At 42.4% G+C, this 14588-nt stretch overlaps 1 protein-coding gene across 1 annotated transcript; it reads right to left on the bottom strand.

Moving 5' to 3' along the window:
- Positions 1-13285: 13285 nt before the first annotated feature.
- On the bottom strand, positions 13286-14353 carry LOC125548767. Its single transcript, XM_048712312.1, has one exon. The coding sequence runs from the start codon at positions 14242-14244 to the stop codon at positions 13618-13620; it is 627 nt and encodes a 208-aa protein (XP_048568269.1). The 5' UTR covers positions 14245-14353; the 3' UTR covers positions 13286-13617.
- Between the last annotated feature and the right edge of the window lie 235 nt (positions 14354-14588).

The following is a 14588-nucleotide window of genomic DNA, read 5'->3' as shown; positions in this document are numbered from 1 at the left end:
AAAGGGGGAACCTACTCCTAGTAGGAGTAGGATTCCCCCCTTAGGACGCACCCTATGAGGCCGCCGGCCCCCTCCCCTTGCTCCTTTATATACGGGGGCAGGGGCACCCTAGGACACACAAGTTGACATTGTTTAGCCGTGTGCGGTGCCCCCCTCCACCATAATCCACCTCGGTCATATCGTTGCAGTGCTTAGGCGAAGTCCTGCGCCGGTAGCTTCATCATCACCGTCATCACGCCGTCGTGCTGACGAAACTCTCCCTCGACACTCAACTAGGTCTAGAGTTCGCGGGACGTCACCGAGCTGAATGTGTGCAGATCGCGGAGGTGTCGTACCTTCGGTGCTAGGATCGATCGGATCGTGAAGACGTACGACTACATCAACCGCGTTGTCATAACGCTTCCGCTTACGGTCTACGAGGGTACATGGACAACACTCTCCCCTCTCGTTGCTATGCAACACCTAGATAGATCTTGCATGTGCGTAGAAAAATTTGAAATTACTGCGTTCCCCAACAGTAAAGGTTCGGAGATCGCCTTCAAGTATCTACCACGAGTGATCGTCATCAGTTGACAAATCGACTGTTGAGGAGAATAGGGTGAAGATAGTTTATCTTCTGTGTTAAGTCACAACCCCTCTAACCAGACGTAGTCCTTGTGCAGAAGGACGAACTGGTCGAACAAATACCTTGTCGCCATTGAGCATCTTCGGTTATCTCTATCACTCATGTTTACCTTCAATGCATTTTCATTCGTATGATTTACATCAATGCATGCTTTAGTTTCCTTTCGGTACTCTTTGTTAGTTCATCATAGTTTGTTTTTCATTCATTCTGCTGCTGGTTTTTTGAGAGATTTAAGTTTTTCGAAGAAAATTTAAAACTCTCATTCACCCTCCACCTCTGGAGACATACTTCGTTCTTACCATAATTAATACCAAATCAATACAGAAAAGGCTATTTGGTAATCACGTCTATGCCTTCTTTCGTCCAGCCCTTCACTCCTCGGCTCCATGGCCCCACGCACGAGATTCGCCACTGATTGACACATGTCTCCTTGGCTCTGAAGCACATCCCCTCATTGGTTGCCGGCGCCTCCATCCCCGGCACTCCCAGCCGACGATGTAGGTCGTCACCACCATCCCTTCGAAGAACAGTGTCACCATGGTTGCCGCCACCTCCATCTCCCGCACGCTCGGCCGCTGCTGCAGGTCGGGGAGGCCGAGGGTGATGTGCAACCGGAGTTTCATCTATTCGTTTCCAATCTTTTTTAAAAAAGCGGAGTGCATATATTTGTTTGTTTTTACTGTGTGTAGGGCTTGAGATAAATACGAGATCCCTTCAGAAGGTGAAAGGCAGAAATATCAGCTTTTTTGTGCCTTGATGATCACCATCAACACTATTACATTGCCGCTGATCATTAATTGTGTGTTTTTAAGTATGAATGATTTATTTTATGAGTATGCAATGCAAGAGATGGACACGGCGAGACATACACGCCATGCAAATGCCCTACGGATTTAACCGGACCTGAGCATATCCATCAACAACATCGACAGTGAGCAGTACTCTATCCAGCTAAAAAGACCATTCTCTCAGGTTCAATCATTCCACTTTCTTATGCGACTCTGAATGCTCCTTGTTTCTTGCTATCCGGCAATGCATTCAAGTGTTTGATTAATTGCTAATGTGCCAAGATTTAAAATCTATAGAAGAGTTTTCCTTCGGAATTTCTTTATCAAATATTAAAACCGCAAATCACTTAACAATGCAAGTGCTTTACGGATAGATGAGTTGCAAAAATATGAACAATGTTGACCAAAAGAATGCAGTGCTGCACCTTCTTATTAGACTTTCACCATCACATGCAGTCCTAACGCTAATTGTGATGCCATCACTTCTTCTGTAATTAGACTATGGCACTAATCCTTTGGTTTACAAATAGGAGAGTAAAGTTTCCACATAACTTCGTCTATGTGTTTCCTATAAAAAAAATTGTTTGCCATTGTGGAGCCAGCTCTGTACCAGCCTTAATCAATTGTTCTCGACTTCTGGCTCAGCGGACTGCCAATACAAAATCAACGATCGTGTTGGAGCAGGAAAGTTATATGACATATTGGATAATTTAAATTTTTTAGTTCATCGCAACGCACACGTATTATAGTGGATGACGGACAAAGAAGAATAATGAATTTATCTTTTCAGTAAAATAGAATCGACTACGTCGTTTAAAATAACAATAACATCATATAATTGCTGTTTTCCGTTGACATTTAGCTAGTAACTAATTAAGGCTACACTTTTTTACATGATTTTTTATCTATTCATCATCAATTATGACAGTACAACAAACACTAAAACTAATAAAAATTATATCCAGATCTGTAGACCATCTAGCGACGACTACGAGGACTTAAGCAAGCCGAAGGCGCACTGATGTCGTCACTCCTCCCTCGCTGGAGCCGGACAAAACTTGTAGTAGTAGATAGTTGGTAAGTTGTCGCGCTAAGGCCCTATAGGACCAGAGCAACAGAATTGCAACTGTCGTCAATGAAGTGAAGCGTACATCAGAAAGATTCAACTTAAAGATACACAAACGTAGACGAATCATGCAAGATCCGCTAGAAACACACCTCCACGTGCCCTTCGACGACGCTTGGACGGGGGCTAGGCGGGGACAAGCTTATTCCATCTTCATGAAGCCGCCACCACCTCGTCTTCTTGAGCAGGACGCAAACCATAAACAGAAACAAAAGACATCTAAAAAATAGAGGAGGCCCTCCCGTCAGCAAGTGCTTAGGTCCACCACGGCTCCATGGCCTAAGGCCGTAGGAGACAAAGGTAGATCTGTGGCGCCGCCGACAGGAGGCTAGAAAACCTAGTTGCCTTGCACTCGCGCTAGCAAATGGGTACGAGTATGTCCGCAGGCATGAAGCGATATACAAAGATCACTCTCACCTTCTCAGACACTAACAAGTGGCGCACATGCTTGAGAGTTTTCCTTTTTTTTGGTAGATTCGTTGGTTCAAAACGTTTATTTCTTGAACCGTGCGTCCAAATTAGAAATTATTTTCACCATTGGATTTCCCTCGTCGAGATCTTCGATACTAGTTAATAGGTCGACAAAAAAATCATGAAAAAAACGGTAGAGAAAAATCCAAAGCCAGAAGCGTGCTTTTTTTTTTCTTTCATTTTTCTCCCTTTCCAAGAAGCAAAGCAAATCTGTGCCTCTTAAGGAAGCAAAAAATATTTTTTTTCCTTTCGAAGTGACACGGCTATGCTTCTCACAAAAGCAAATGTGTGCCTCCACGAGAAACAAATATATGCCTCTTGTGGAAGAAAAAAAAAGTGTTTTTTAGGATTTCCATTAGGCACTTCTCGCAGAAGCATATATTTGTCTTTCGTGGAAGCAAAAAAACAAGTTTTTTTTCCTTTCCAAGATGCATAGTTGTGCTTCTCGCGGAAACAAATCTGTGCATCCACGAGAAGCAAATTTATACCTCTCATGAAAGTAAAAAAACACATTTTATTTTCTTTTTCAAGAGGCAAAGCTGTGCTTTTCGCTGAAGCAAATCTGTGCTTACACGAGAAGCAAACCTATGTCTCTCGTGAAAGCAAAAAAAACGTGTTTTCCCTTTTCAATAGGCACAATTGTGCTTCTCGCGGAAGTAAATATGTGCCTTCACAAAAAGCAAATTTGTGTCGTTCATGAAAAAAATGCATGTTTTCTCTTTCCAAGAGGCACATATATGCTTCTCACGGAAGCAAATATGTGCCTCCATGAGAAACAAATTTGTTCTTCTTGTGGAAATATAATTTTTTTCGTAGAAAGGTAAATTTTCAAAATAAATCTCCAAACCTATAAAAACCGGGCAAAAACCAAAAACACGTACAGAAAAATTAAAAAAATCCTAAGGGAACATCCAGCACACGACATGTGGTGCCGGCTAGACGAACTACTTGGCACACTCTCAGCCCACCAAAGTGGCCTTTGTGGGGCCCCCACTAGAGGTACCCCTTATTTAGTGGCTCTCGATCTGAGAGGTATGATGCGCTCCCTGTGGATGCTCATTAGCGGGTCGGCTAGTATAGCTACTAGTGAGCGTTCTCGTGCGAAGGTTGTATAAAGGTTCAGAGTTTTTTATCCGATTTTGGGAAGCTTATGGTCTGGGTTTCTCTTGTTGTTTTTTCTCTTTGCGAATTATTTTGCTTTTAGTTTCTGCTTCTTTTTTTCCTGTCTTCGTTTTCTTTCATTCTTTGCTTTTCAAATTTGTGAATTTTAGAATTGGGCGGACATTATTTAAGTCCATAACTTAAGAAAAACCAAGACCATTATTTGCATTAATGAACTTGTTTAGAATTTTGTGAAATTTTTTTAATTTGAGATTTTTTATTTATTGAACAATTTTAGTTCATAGACATCATTTGTATTCATGATAATGCTTTTTTTGTTACCAGATATATTCAGAATTCACAAATATTATTTGAAATTTTGGACTTAAATTAATTTCGCAAATTTGTATCAAATTCGTGAATATTGTTCGCATCAACTAGCATTTATCAAATAAAAAATGTTCTTGATTTTGAAACAAAAATCACATATTCAAAATATATTCATGAATCTGAAACAATGTTCTCGAATATTAGAAATGTTAGTGTTTTTTTATAAAATATGAAAAAAAGAATTAAAATGTGTGCAAATTTCAGAAAATGTTCCCAAATTTCAAAAGAAGTTCACCAATTCAAAAAAAATTGCTAATTCAAAAAATGTTCATGCATTAAAAAAATGTTTTATTGAAAACAGAAAAAAAGTTCATGACTCTCAAAAGGTTTTCCCAAAATTTATAAAATGTTGTCGATTCAAAGCATATTCATGATTTATAAAAATGTTCGTGAATCTGTAAAACATGTTCATGATTTCACAAAATGTTCGCATATTTCCAAAACATGTTCATGATTTGACTATTTGAAAAAACCTAGACCTGTCTAACAAAACCGGTTATCGGTTTTCTCATAGATTAGAAAAGAGTTTCGTGAAATCAATGTATGTTGATGAATTTAACAATTGAAAAAGGGATCATGAATTCAGAAAATGTTTCCAAAATTAGTAAACAAAATCATAAATTGTTTTTAAAAATCACAGATTTCGAAAAAACAGTCATTAGATTATATTTGCAAATTATTACAATGTTGACGAATTAAATATTCATGAAAATTGGGAATTTAATATTCTTGTCTTTATAACATGTTCAAAAATAAATAAAAATATTCATGGCTTTGAAAAATGATCACCAAATTTAAAATGAAAAAAGGAGAAATATAATCAAAAATGAAAAGTAAAGCAGTAAAAAAACAAAGAAAAACTTCTGGAACATTCAGAAAACCAGGTGGGGAGTCCTTAACAGTTTTTCTTTTAGAAAATGTCCTCAACAGGTAACTATGCATCTATTATACTATAGAAAAAGTGCGTCAACCGAGGCCAATCTACCATACGAACAATGCTAGCGGGAGAGGTGCACTCTTATGTCAAATGGACCGTATTTTCCTTTAGAAAGGACACTTAAAAGACATATTATATTTGATAAACATATATAAAAGATATAATCAACGCAATGAAAAGGCAATTGGATGCACAACCCACGTAAAAAAATAAAATTACATTAAAAATCATACTAACATCCTTCTTCTTCCGATTGTTCGTCGCCTGTCGAAGATTAAAATTGCACTGAATCAACAATAACTACAAACGCCCTTATCATACCAGGCTTTGAAGGCCACATTAGGCACTTACCCGTTGAGACAAGATATAGAATCACTAATGCAACATTGGTCGTTACATCACCCCACGTAGTACAAGCTTACAATTCATCACCGCCACTCCATAGGGTTAGAGAAACCGGACGATGGCGCAAAATAAAATGGAAGAAGATGTTGAAGTCGCTGCACCAATAGCCAGCCAATAGCTCTTGTTGAAATACACACGAACTACCAAGATTTGAAAAGAGCCAACAGATCTATGGATACGAACTCTTACAGGCTCTTCGTCAGTGTCGGGGCGAACGTCGTCGAGGTAGGGAGAGACCAGAGAGACCTTATTCCAACACGTCATCGCCACCACCATCTCGTCAATGTCGTCGTGGAACAAAAACTTAAGATACAACACGGATGTGAAATGCCATTTGCCGCAATGAGAAAAGTAAAATGAGATTTGTTTTTGTTTTATTTTGCGAAGGGTAGTGGGCTGTGATTGTTTGAAGGGGGGTACTGGGCGGATTGATCAAGTTGTATTATTTCGACAACCATTTTATTTTGGGCCATATGTTCTGTTTCCTACTTGCGTATGGTCCAATACAGCCTTTGGATCATCGTCAATCAGAGCGGTGGATTGAATAGGGAGAATAAACTGGGGTACTCAAGTAAATGTAACCCAGTGACTAAAATTTATGGCACCAGTCACACATATTCACAATTACCATCAAAGGAAACTGACATACCTAAAAAAAAAAATCAAAGGAACCTGGCTCGCTGTTACACTTTGGGTACGAAACCTCTAGTTCTGTTGGCTCACAGTCCGGGGCAGCAGACAACAACTGATGTTGATGTGTACATAGCGGTAACTCCTTTTTCCTAACAAAAAAGGTTAATAATTTGACGTCCCGCCCACTATAGAGCCGTGCTCTTTATACTGAACTAAAGTGTGCTGCTACTCAGATCGAAGTACTTGCCATGCTCCTGTAGTATATCTACAGGTTGGTGGTTGTCGGACCATCTAACAAGCCAAAGTAGGAGTGTAACAGTGAATCGTCTGACTTTGCGGTGTTCTTACTGCTTAAGCTTCGTACTATACTGTCTGGTTTAGCGGCACAGTGGTGCCACTAGTCACTGATATACTCACAGCACATAAGGCACGGATCGAGGACAGATACTTCATGCCCGCACCCAACTGGCCACTGGCGTCGGATGTGGCCTACAGACCGATTCGAGGCAAAACGTGAATCTGAAGGCGTGCATGCAAAAGCAGCACTAGTACATTCACCTCCCATGCACACCTTAACACAAGTCCCGTTCGTGACGGAAGGGCTTCAACCACTGTCGCCTAGTGTGTGAAGTTACATTCAGTTAAGCTCAGCAACGAAACGCGACAAAGCATCGCCTATCTAGCTGGTACCCAACTCCCTAGCAGGTCAAGGTGATCCGTGACCAGTGGGTAGATCTATCAATCTTAACGTACGATTGTCACTAGTCAACTCAGCCAAGGCCAGTAAACCGAGCGCTAAAGCTAGCTACTTGACCCTTGGGCCACAAGCAAATGAACTGTAATGATTCATCAATCGACTAGCCATCTACTGCACCTAGCAAATTTGTCCGGGCGGGTGTCTGACTTGAGAAACTTACGAGCAACGGAACAAGTACGACGTACTACGACATGATTTTGTTGAGGAATCACAGACAACTTCACTAGCGCCATTGCTGTTTGTGATTTCGATGGCATATCCGTCGGTGGCAGCACGTACGGGGCGTTCTCTTCTGCCGAACGATCCCAAGCCGGAGACAGCTTCAAGTTGCCCATGCCCCATGGCGACGTCGCGGCGAACTCTTCAATGATTTGGCCGTTGGTTTCCCATTTATGTACGCAGATTCCAGTTCGCGCCAAATCTTCACCGGGGCCCACGTGCCTACAGTACGTACGTAGACCGGAGAACGATGCTCTACTGGTTTGCCTGGTCTGAACTTTGAGTGCGTACAGCGTACTTGTCGCCTAGGTAAACAGGGCGTGTATCAGACAGTGTATGCAAGATTGCAACTAGGGAAGAGACACGATACGATGTTTAGATTTACTGCCGCCTACTGTGCTCCATCGGAATGGAAGGATAAGAACATGCCATCAGATCGACGTGAAGATATATTAGTGGGTGTGTGCTTGCCTGTGCAAGGCTACTGGTTGCGGCGGGGACATGGTATGGGCTAAGCTCGTACACGTGCAATCACTAGCCGAAAATTGATGTGAAAGAGTCTTTCACTAGTACAGGCTTGTAGGCCGCATTGTCGCTTATATAATGATCTACAGTAACATGCAGGGGCAGTGTCTGGGACTAGAAAGCTACTTTTATTCAATGGGAAGAGCTACCGAGTTGGACCAGCACTGCACGATCGATGTGATGGGATTAATTCGTTGCACAAACGCGGGACCGTTTTGCAGCCATTCTGCATGGAAAAAACCTACGTGGGTGCATGTCACGGCTGAATATAAACGAACCTACTGCCCTGTGTACGGAGAAGAACTTACCGGAAATATCTACTTCTACTCCATTCATAAATACTCCCTACAAACATATATAACTAGATGATACCCTGCAATTTTCAATAAGATTTGGTCGTATGAAACATTTGGATCAATAATATATAAGAAAACTATAAATACATATTATATATTGTATTGGATTATTGTATAGTCACGAAATATTTATTGAATATAGGTAGTACACTATAATGAACTTTGATGAGGTGACATGTGTGCATGTCTTACTTGTGCATGTTGAAATAAATAGAATTGGTGGGAAACAACTAATAAAATGAAAAATAATTCTCATGCATGTTGTAGTGGGTCTCTAATGATGTGGCATGTGTACATGTTAAGATAATAGAGGTAGTGGGGATGAGTGCGAAGTTTGTGTGGACGGGGGCATCGGAGGACTCTATTTCAAATGATTCAAAAACGATATTACCAAGTTTAAAAAAACTGTGAAAAGTTATACATATTTGCAACGGATCTGTAAAATTTTGTTCAAAAATATTGTGATTTGCAAGCTGCAAAAAAAATCCAGCAGAACAATAAAAAGAAAATGGCCCATTTCCATGTATTTGTTTTTTTGCCTACGCCATGTATGAAAGTATATTGTTATGAAATTTTTCATGAACATATTATATATGTATTTGCGTATGTAAAAAAATTGATTTCTTTCGCAATTTTTTTTGTAAAGTCCACCAATGCTCCCGTCCTCCATTTGCACTTTTCATAGCAGGGATAAACTATTTAGGCATATAGGATATGAAAGTGTGTTTTATTGTGTATTTAATGATATTAATTTGTTATCAGGGTTCTTGGCTTTTTTTCTACAAACTTTATCGAAGTTTGCATCGTTTGACTTCTAACAAAATTTATACGCCTTATTTTCGTATATGGAAGGAACATTATATATGTGATGTGTCTGCATTTAACAGTTGATGGACACGCTTTCTTCTCTCCCTGATGTCATTAGGGTTTGATTTATACCGTCAACTCTATAGAGAAGATTTTTTCTACAAAAACAAAGGCATTTAAAAAATATAATTGCCTAATCTACTGAAAACTGAGCAAAAATCTTACAAATACCCATAACCGCCATCGTGAAAACATGACCTTATGGAGCACCACCTATGGAACTGGCTATTAACAACAAAAATTACACATGCTGCCGAGAAGAGGACCAACGTCAAGGTTGCCTGCAGGTGTCATCTTCGTCGGTCCTCCTCGATTCAATAACTCCAACTTCACCGCGAACAACCACCATTGAAGCCCAAGATGCAACAGCTACACGAAGTTTGCATCAACCCATGAAAATCAGCCAACCCCTAATAACAGGACAAGATAGTTTCGACTTTGACGATGAACATCTCCAGAAGAAATGTGCATGGCTCGCATGGACTAAGACCTCCACGGACACCACCAAACATCTGTCATAGTCACCACCTAGGCTCCTCCAAGGTAGCTCTGCGCTCACAACAACACGAGACAAAAGAGGAAACATGTCGGATACTCCAGAAAGAGCCGACTAGCAAAGCCATGTTGCGACCAAGCTCATCTCGCAACCATTATCATTGACAAACTAGCACCACCGAAAGAAGAGTAGTTGCCCTCATAAACACAAAAAATGATCCACAACCGATCTTGTCATCCACACCGGCTCCTAGACGATGTCTTCGAGAAAGGAGCAATGAATAGCACCGCCATCGCCCGCTTAAGGGGTTCAAGGTTTCCCTCAAAGCCAAGGGAGAGAGACGCAAGACGGATGCCCTAGGCGAGGAAACAACGCCCACATGTGTTGCCATAACCGGCTCCAACCACAAGCGGGAGCAGAACATTATTCTAAGGAAGGAAAGAATCCCACTCCCCCCACAAAGGTCGAAACAACCCAAAACCCACCACCAAGTTGCATTTGCCATGCCAGGTGAAGGGGTATTAGGTCATCACTACCGTCCACACCTAAAGGGTGTGACAAATCAAGCTACAACAAACCTTTGTTTGTGGGACCGGGTCTGGCCACCTTGTCATTCACCACTACCACATTGAACCTCCTATGCGCGTTGGCCATCCAAGAGCAGCCGAAGAACCTGCCAGAATGTTGTCCTGTGTCGAGATCCGAAGGACCCCAATGCACCAAGAGAACCCGCGTCGAGTGCCTCCATGGTAAAAACCAGGGCCCACCACCATGATGCACCAACTTCCACAAGGGTCACCATTGCCGCGAAACAAGGGTTGCCGCCCTTAGCCTAAAACACCGCCCATGCCATCGCGAGCCGAGACAACCTCGTCATCGCCTTACTTTGCGTAGTCTTAGCCCCGCGACAGCATTCGGCAGTGGTGAGCGAGTGGAGGAGAACATGGAGGGTTGGCAGCAGGATTAGGGCTCTGCATGATCCGCATGGGAGGCGATGTGGGGATGGGATGTTTTGTTCACTGTGAGAGTAGTAGTGGAGCTACTAAGTTATTTGCCTCGGGGTGCTACCACATTACCAATGCACCGTAGAGCTACCAATAAATAGTAAAAAAAATGATGTATAGATAGATTGCAATATAATCTAGCATACCACAAATTTGAGATCAAAACACAACACATAAAACTAACAAAAAACCATAAAGGACAAAAATTCCAATCACTAATATATATAATGGGATATGAATGATCACACATCACATATGGATTTATTTTATGTTAATAATCAAGACTATCTTAGACCGGACATATGAAAAATCCATTTGCAACAGGCTTAGGGTGAAAACCCATTTGTCGTGTGTAGCCACTGCCGACGGGTGAAATGGAGCGCATATGTGATGACACATTGCGAATGGGTTAGAAATGACCCGCGTGAGATAATAGAAAGTAATGCATAAAATTTGATGAGTTCTTGCGTGCATTTGATAAGTCATTGGCATAAGTCATTGCAGATGAATGTAAAGCTAGCCCATCTGCAATAGCCCTTCCACCACTATAAAACATAACCTTAATGCATGTCTCGCACTTCTGAGTCCCTTGCCATTTTCCACGTACGTACCTTCATCATTTCTATCTTATCCACAATACTATATAATATTTCATTTTTGTTTTCTTGTAGCCAGCCATGAATGGTGACTCTGTCATCTTACAACATTTCACTTGGTGGTATGTGAGTGTCTTCATGCGGTGGTGGTATATGTGTGTGTTACATTCCACTTGTTGTTTAATTTCCTAAAAATGGCATATAGAGCATAAAAAATGTATGCGTTTGAACTTATGGCTGACATGCCTTACGTGGACATGCAATACTGGCACAATATAGTGTATCATTAATCTGATTGATAGATCGCCAACCATATCGGTTGAACATATGCACTTGGAGATGGTAGCTTTGTTATGTTCAGCCAATATGGTTGGCAGTCGAGCAATAGGATTTGGGATACATCTAACATGTAATCTTTTGTGTTGTTGTTTTAGCCATTTAATGTTTACTTTTTTTTACTTGTAGTAAGAATTACATGCTTTGTACTCCCTCCATCCCAAAATAAGTGACTCGGCTTTGTACTAACTTTGTACTAAAGTTAGTGCAATGTTGAGTCACTTATTTTGGGATGGAGGGAGTAGTAAATAAGGATGTGTGCAATTCTCGATGCATAGGTTGACGAAAAAAGGACTTGGGGTGAGATATTTCTTGGTTATGTTATTCAATTGTATTAATCATATGCATGGCTATGCATTTATTTGTATTTTTGTTTGACATATGCATGTGAACATTGTGCTTTGTTCTATTAAGTCTCTGCTCAAATTGTTGAGGACATGCCAGTTGTGGCGTAGGCAGGGACTGGCAGGATCCATGTTCGGCCATGATCCCACATTTGTGCATATATGTGTTGTTTTATGCACTTAACCTCTCATGTTTTAGAAAATGAAACAGGTATTAGTTTTGTTATTCCGCCCCTGTTATCCAAAGTTTAACTCATCTGGCCGGCGTCCAAGATGTTTGATTCGTGGCTCCTCCACTACACGTCAGTTGGGTCATCTTTAGTATTCACTTGGAGAGGAGATTAAGTTTGGATTATGGAGAGAAAGTCACCATTCTCTTTGATTTTTGAATGTGCTTGTTGATTTGTTTAGTTAACATTGTTGGAATTCCACACATTTGGCTATTTGCTCTGTGGTACAATGATTATACTCAATGATCTTTGTATTGAACCATGTGAGAATGGTGCCATCTTAAAGCATTGGGGGAAGTCTTAAAAATGTGGAAATCTATAATTAACTTGTTCACTTGTAGTATTGATTGTTACGATGCAACGAATCAAATGAAAGCTTCCATTTCAAATAGCATGCATGTTTGGACTGACATGGGTGCAAAGAATTGATTAAATTTTACATGTCTAAGAAAATCTTGCAGTTGGTCCTTGGCATTTATCTAATTATAATATGAATTTATTATTTAAATCTGAGTATTACAACATATAACCGATAGTTTGACTTTGATGTGCTAGAACTTTTGCTCATAAACATAAAAGATGGTATGAACTGTTATGCAACTATTGAGTTCGGTATTTTTAGAAGAAAAAAAATTGTATGAAAGAAGAGCAACTTTTTTCTGTGATGTTCATCAAAGCAAACCCTTTTCTTTGATGTTCACCAACACAAGCCCTAACCTCACTATGAATATTCGATTTTCAAGTTAATTGGTGTGCAAATTTTAGGTGAATGAAATTTACCAAAGTTTCAGCATCCAAGAATTAGCTAAACTGTGTTTATTACATGCAACACGCGAGTCACTCTCGTCTCGTCACATCGATCATACCCGCCATGTGATTTCGTATATGAGTAGTGTTATAGTACTAGTATCTGTGATTATGTATGCATTTAAATGCAAAAGTGGTGGTTAACAAGCTCATACTTCTCTCCTATTGAATGCCCCCGTTCCATAATTCTTGTCGTGGCGGTGAGTACTTAATCACCAGATGATTTGGACGGGAGGACGTGATTGCACGTTTTCAGTGGAGGAGCGTGGGAATACAAAGTGAACCAAGCAGTGCCTGGATAAATTGGATCTTCCCCTTTGAAAACGTCACTCGTGCATAATTATAAGCAAACCCTTACTAGTTCCAAGCACAAATTAACCCAGTAATGACAAGCTCCCTAAGACTAGGCAACAACAGTCGGTCGGCCTGCTGATGACAGAACTGTAAACAAGTCTGCAGAGAACTCATATTCTGCTGACACCTTTCACAATCATCATAACAACAAAAGTAGTATAGTAGTAATACTAACAAACCGCAGTTATATCGTGTGCTTAATCCCCTTTGATGGCTCCGCCGCACCTGACACGCCGAGGCCGATCTACGCCTAGTCGCGGTCGCGGTTCCGGTTGCCCGTGCCGCGAAACGGCAGCATCCAGCACGGGCTCATCTGGCGCGCCCCGGAGCACACCACGGCGCTGCTCTTCGCCGCGGGAACCTGATCGTCGTGGCGTCCGTGCTGATGCTGCTCGGGCGGCTTCTCCGACGCCACGAGCCACCGGCTGGACGACGACACCTGGGCCGGCGACGGCCCCGGCCGCGACCAGCAGGCCTTGCCGACGGCGAGCCTGCGGAACATGTCGGCGATGAAGCCGACCTTGATCGCCCGCTTGAGCCTGTACCGCTTCTTCCTGCCCTTAGCCGTGCCGCGGCGGGACACGTTGATGCCGCCGTGCTGGCGGAGCAGGTAGGACGGGGGCGGGGTGATGGCCGGGAGCGCGCCGCCGACCATGCGCGAGGCGTCCCTGGGCGTGCCGGGCTCCGACTCCCAGACGAACGGCACCGAGCCCGGCTCCGACCCGTAGTACCGGAACGACGGGTTGGCCCCCGAGCTCTCCTTGGTGAGCAGCCGCTCGTAGAACTTGCCGCCCTGCTTGATCCGGAGCGGGCTCTGCGGCATCATGGCGCGGAGCGGGCTCTGCGGCCGCGCCACCTCGCCGGCGCTCGGAGGCATCGCTCTCTGTGTGTGACTGGCTCGTCTCTCCGGAGCCAGAGAGAGACCGACCGGGCTGGAGGCCGGTCGACCGTAGTGCACCGGTGTAGTGGCTCTGTAGTAGCTTGGAGTGAAGGATGGTACACATGTAGCCGGAAGCGACGCGGCGTGTTATATAAACGGACGAGACTCGCTTGGTGGTTTGGTTGCCGGTCAGTCTCGTACTTACGCACGTACGCTTGCTATTGAAATCCAGCGCCACTTGCCCACAGAACTGCACGGTGGACCAACCGTACTTGCTCCATGGACTCCGGCCCCGTTCGCTAACGGTTAGTACTACCATGCCTAAGTACATATGTACCATA

Source organism: Triticum urartu, chromosome 3 (genome assembly GCF_003073215.2).
Source record: "Triticum urartu cultivar G1812 chromosome 3, Tu2.1, whole genome shotgun sequence".
In the NCBI taxonomy this organism is placed as follows: domain Eukaryota; kingdom Viridiplantae; phylum Streptophyta; class Magnoliopsida; order Poales; family Poaceae; genus Triticum; species Triticum urartu.
The sequence above is the reverse complement of the archived record's forward strand: the minus strand, read 5'-3'. Positions and strand labels throughout refer to the sequence as shown.

What these genes read in the sequence shown, in the direction of transcription:
- LOC125548767 (XM_048712312.1), bottom strand. Translation starts at nt 14,244, where the DNA reads ATGCCTCCGAGCGCCGGCGAGGTGGCGCGGCCGCAGAGCCCGCTCCGC.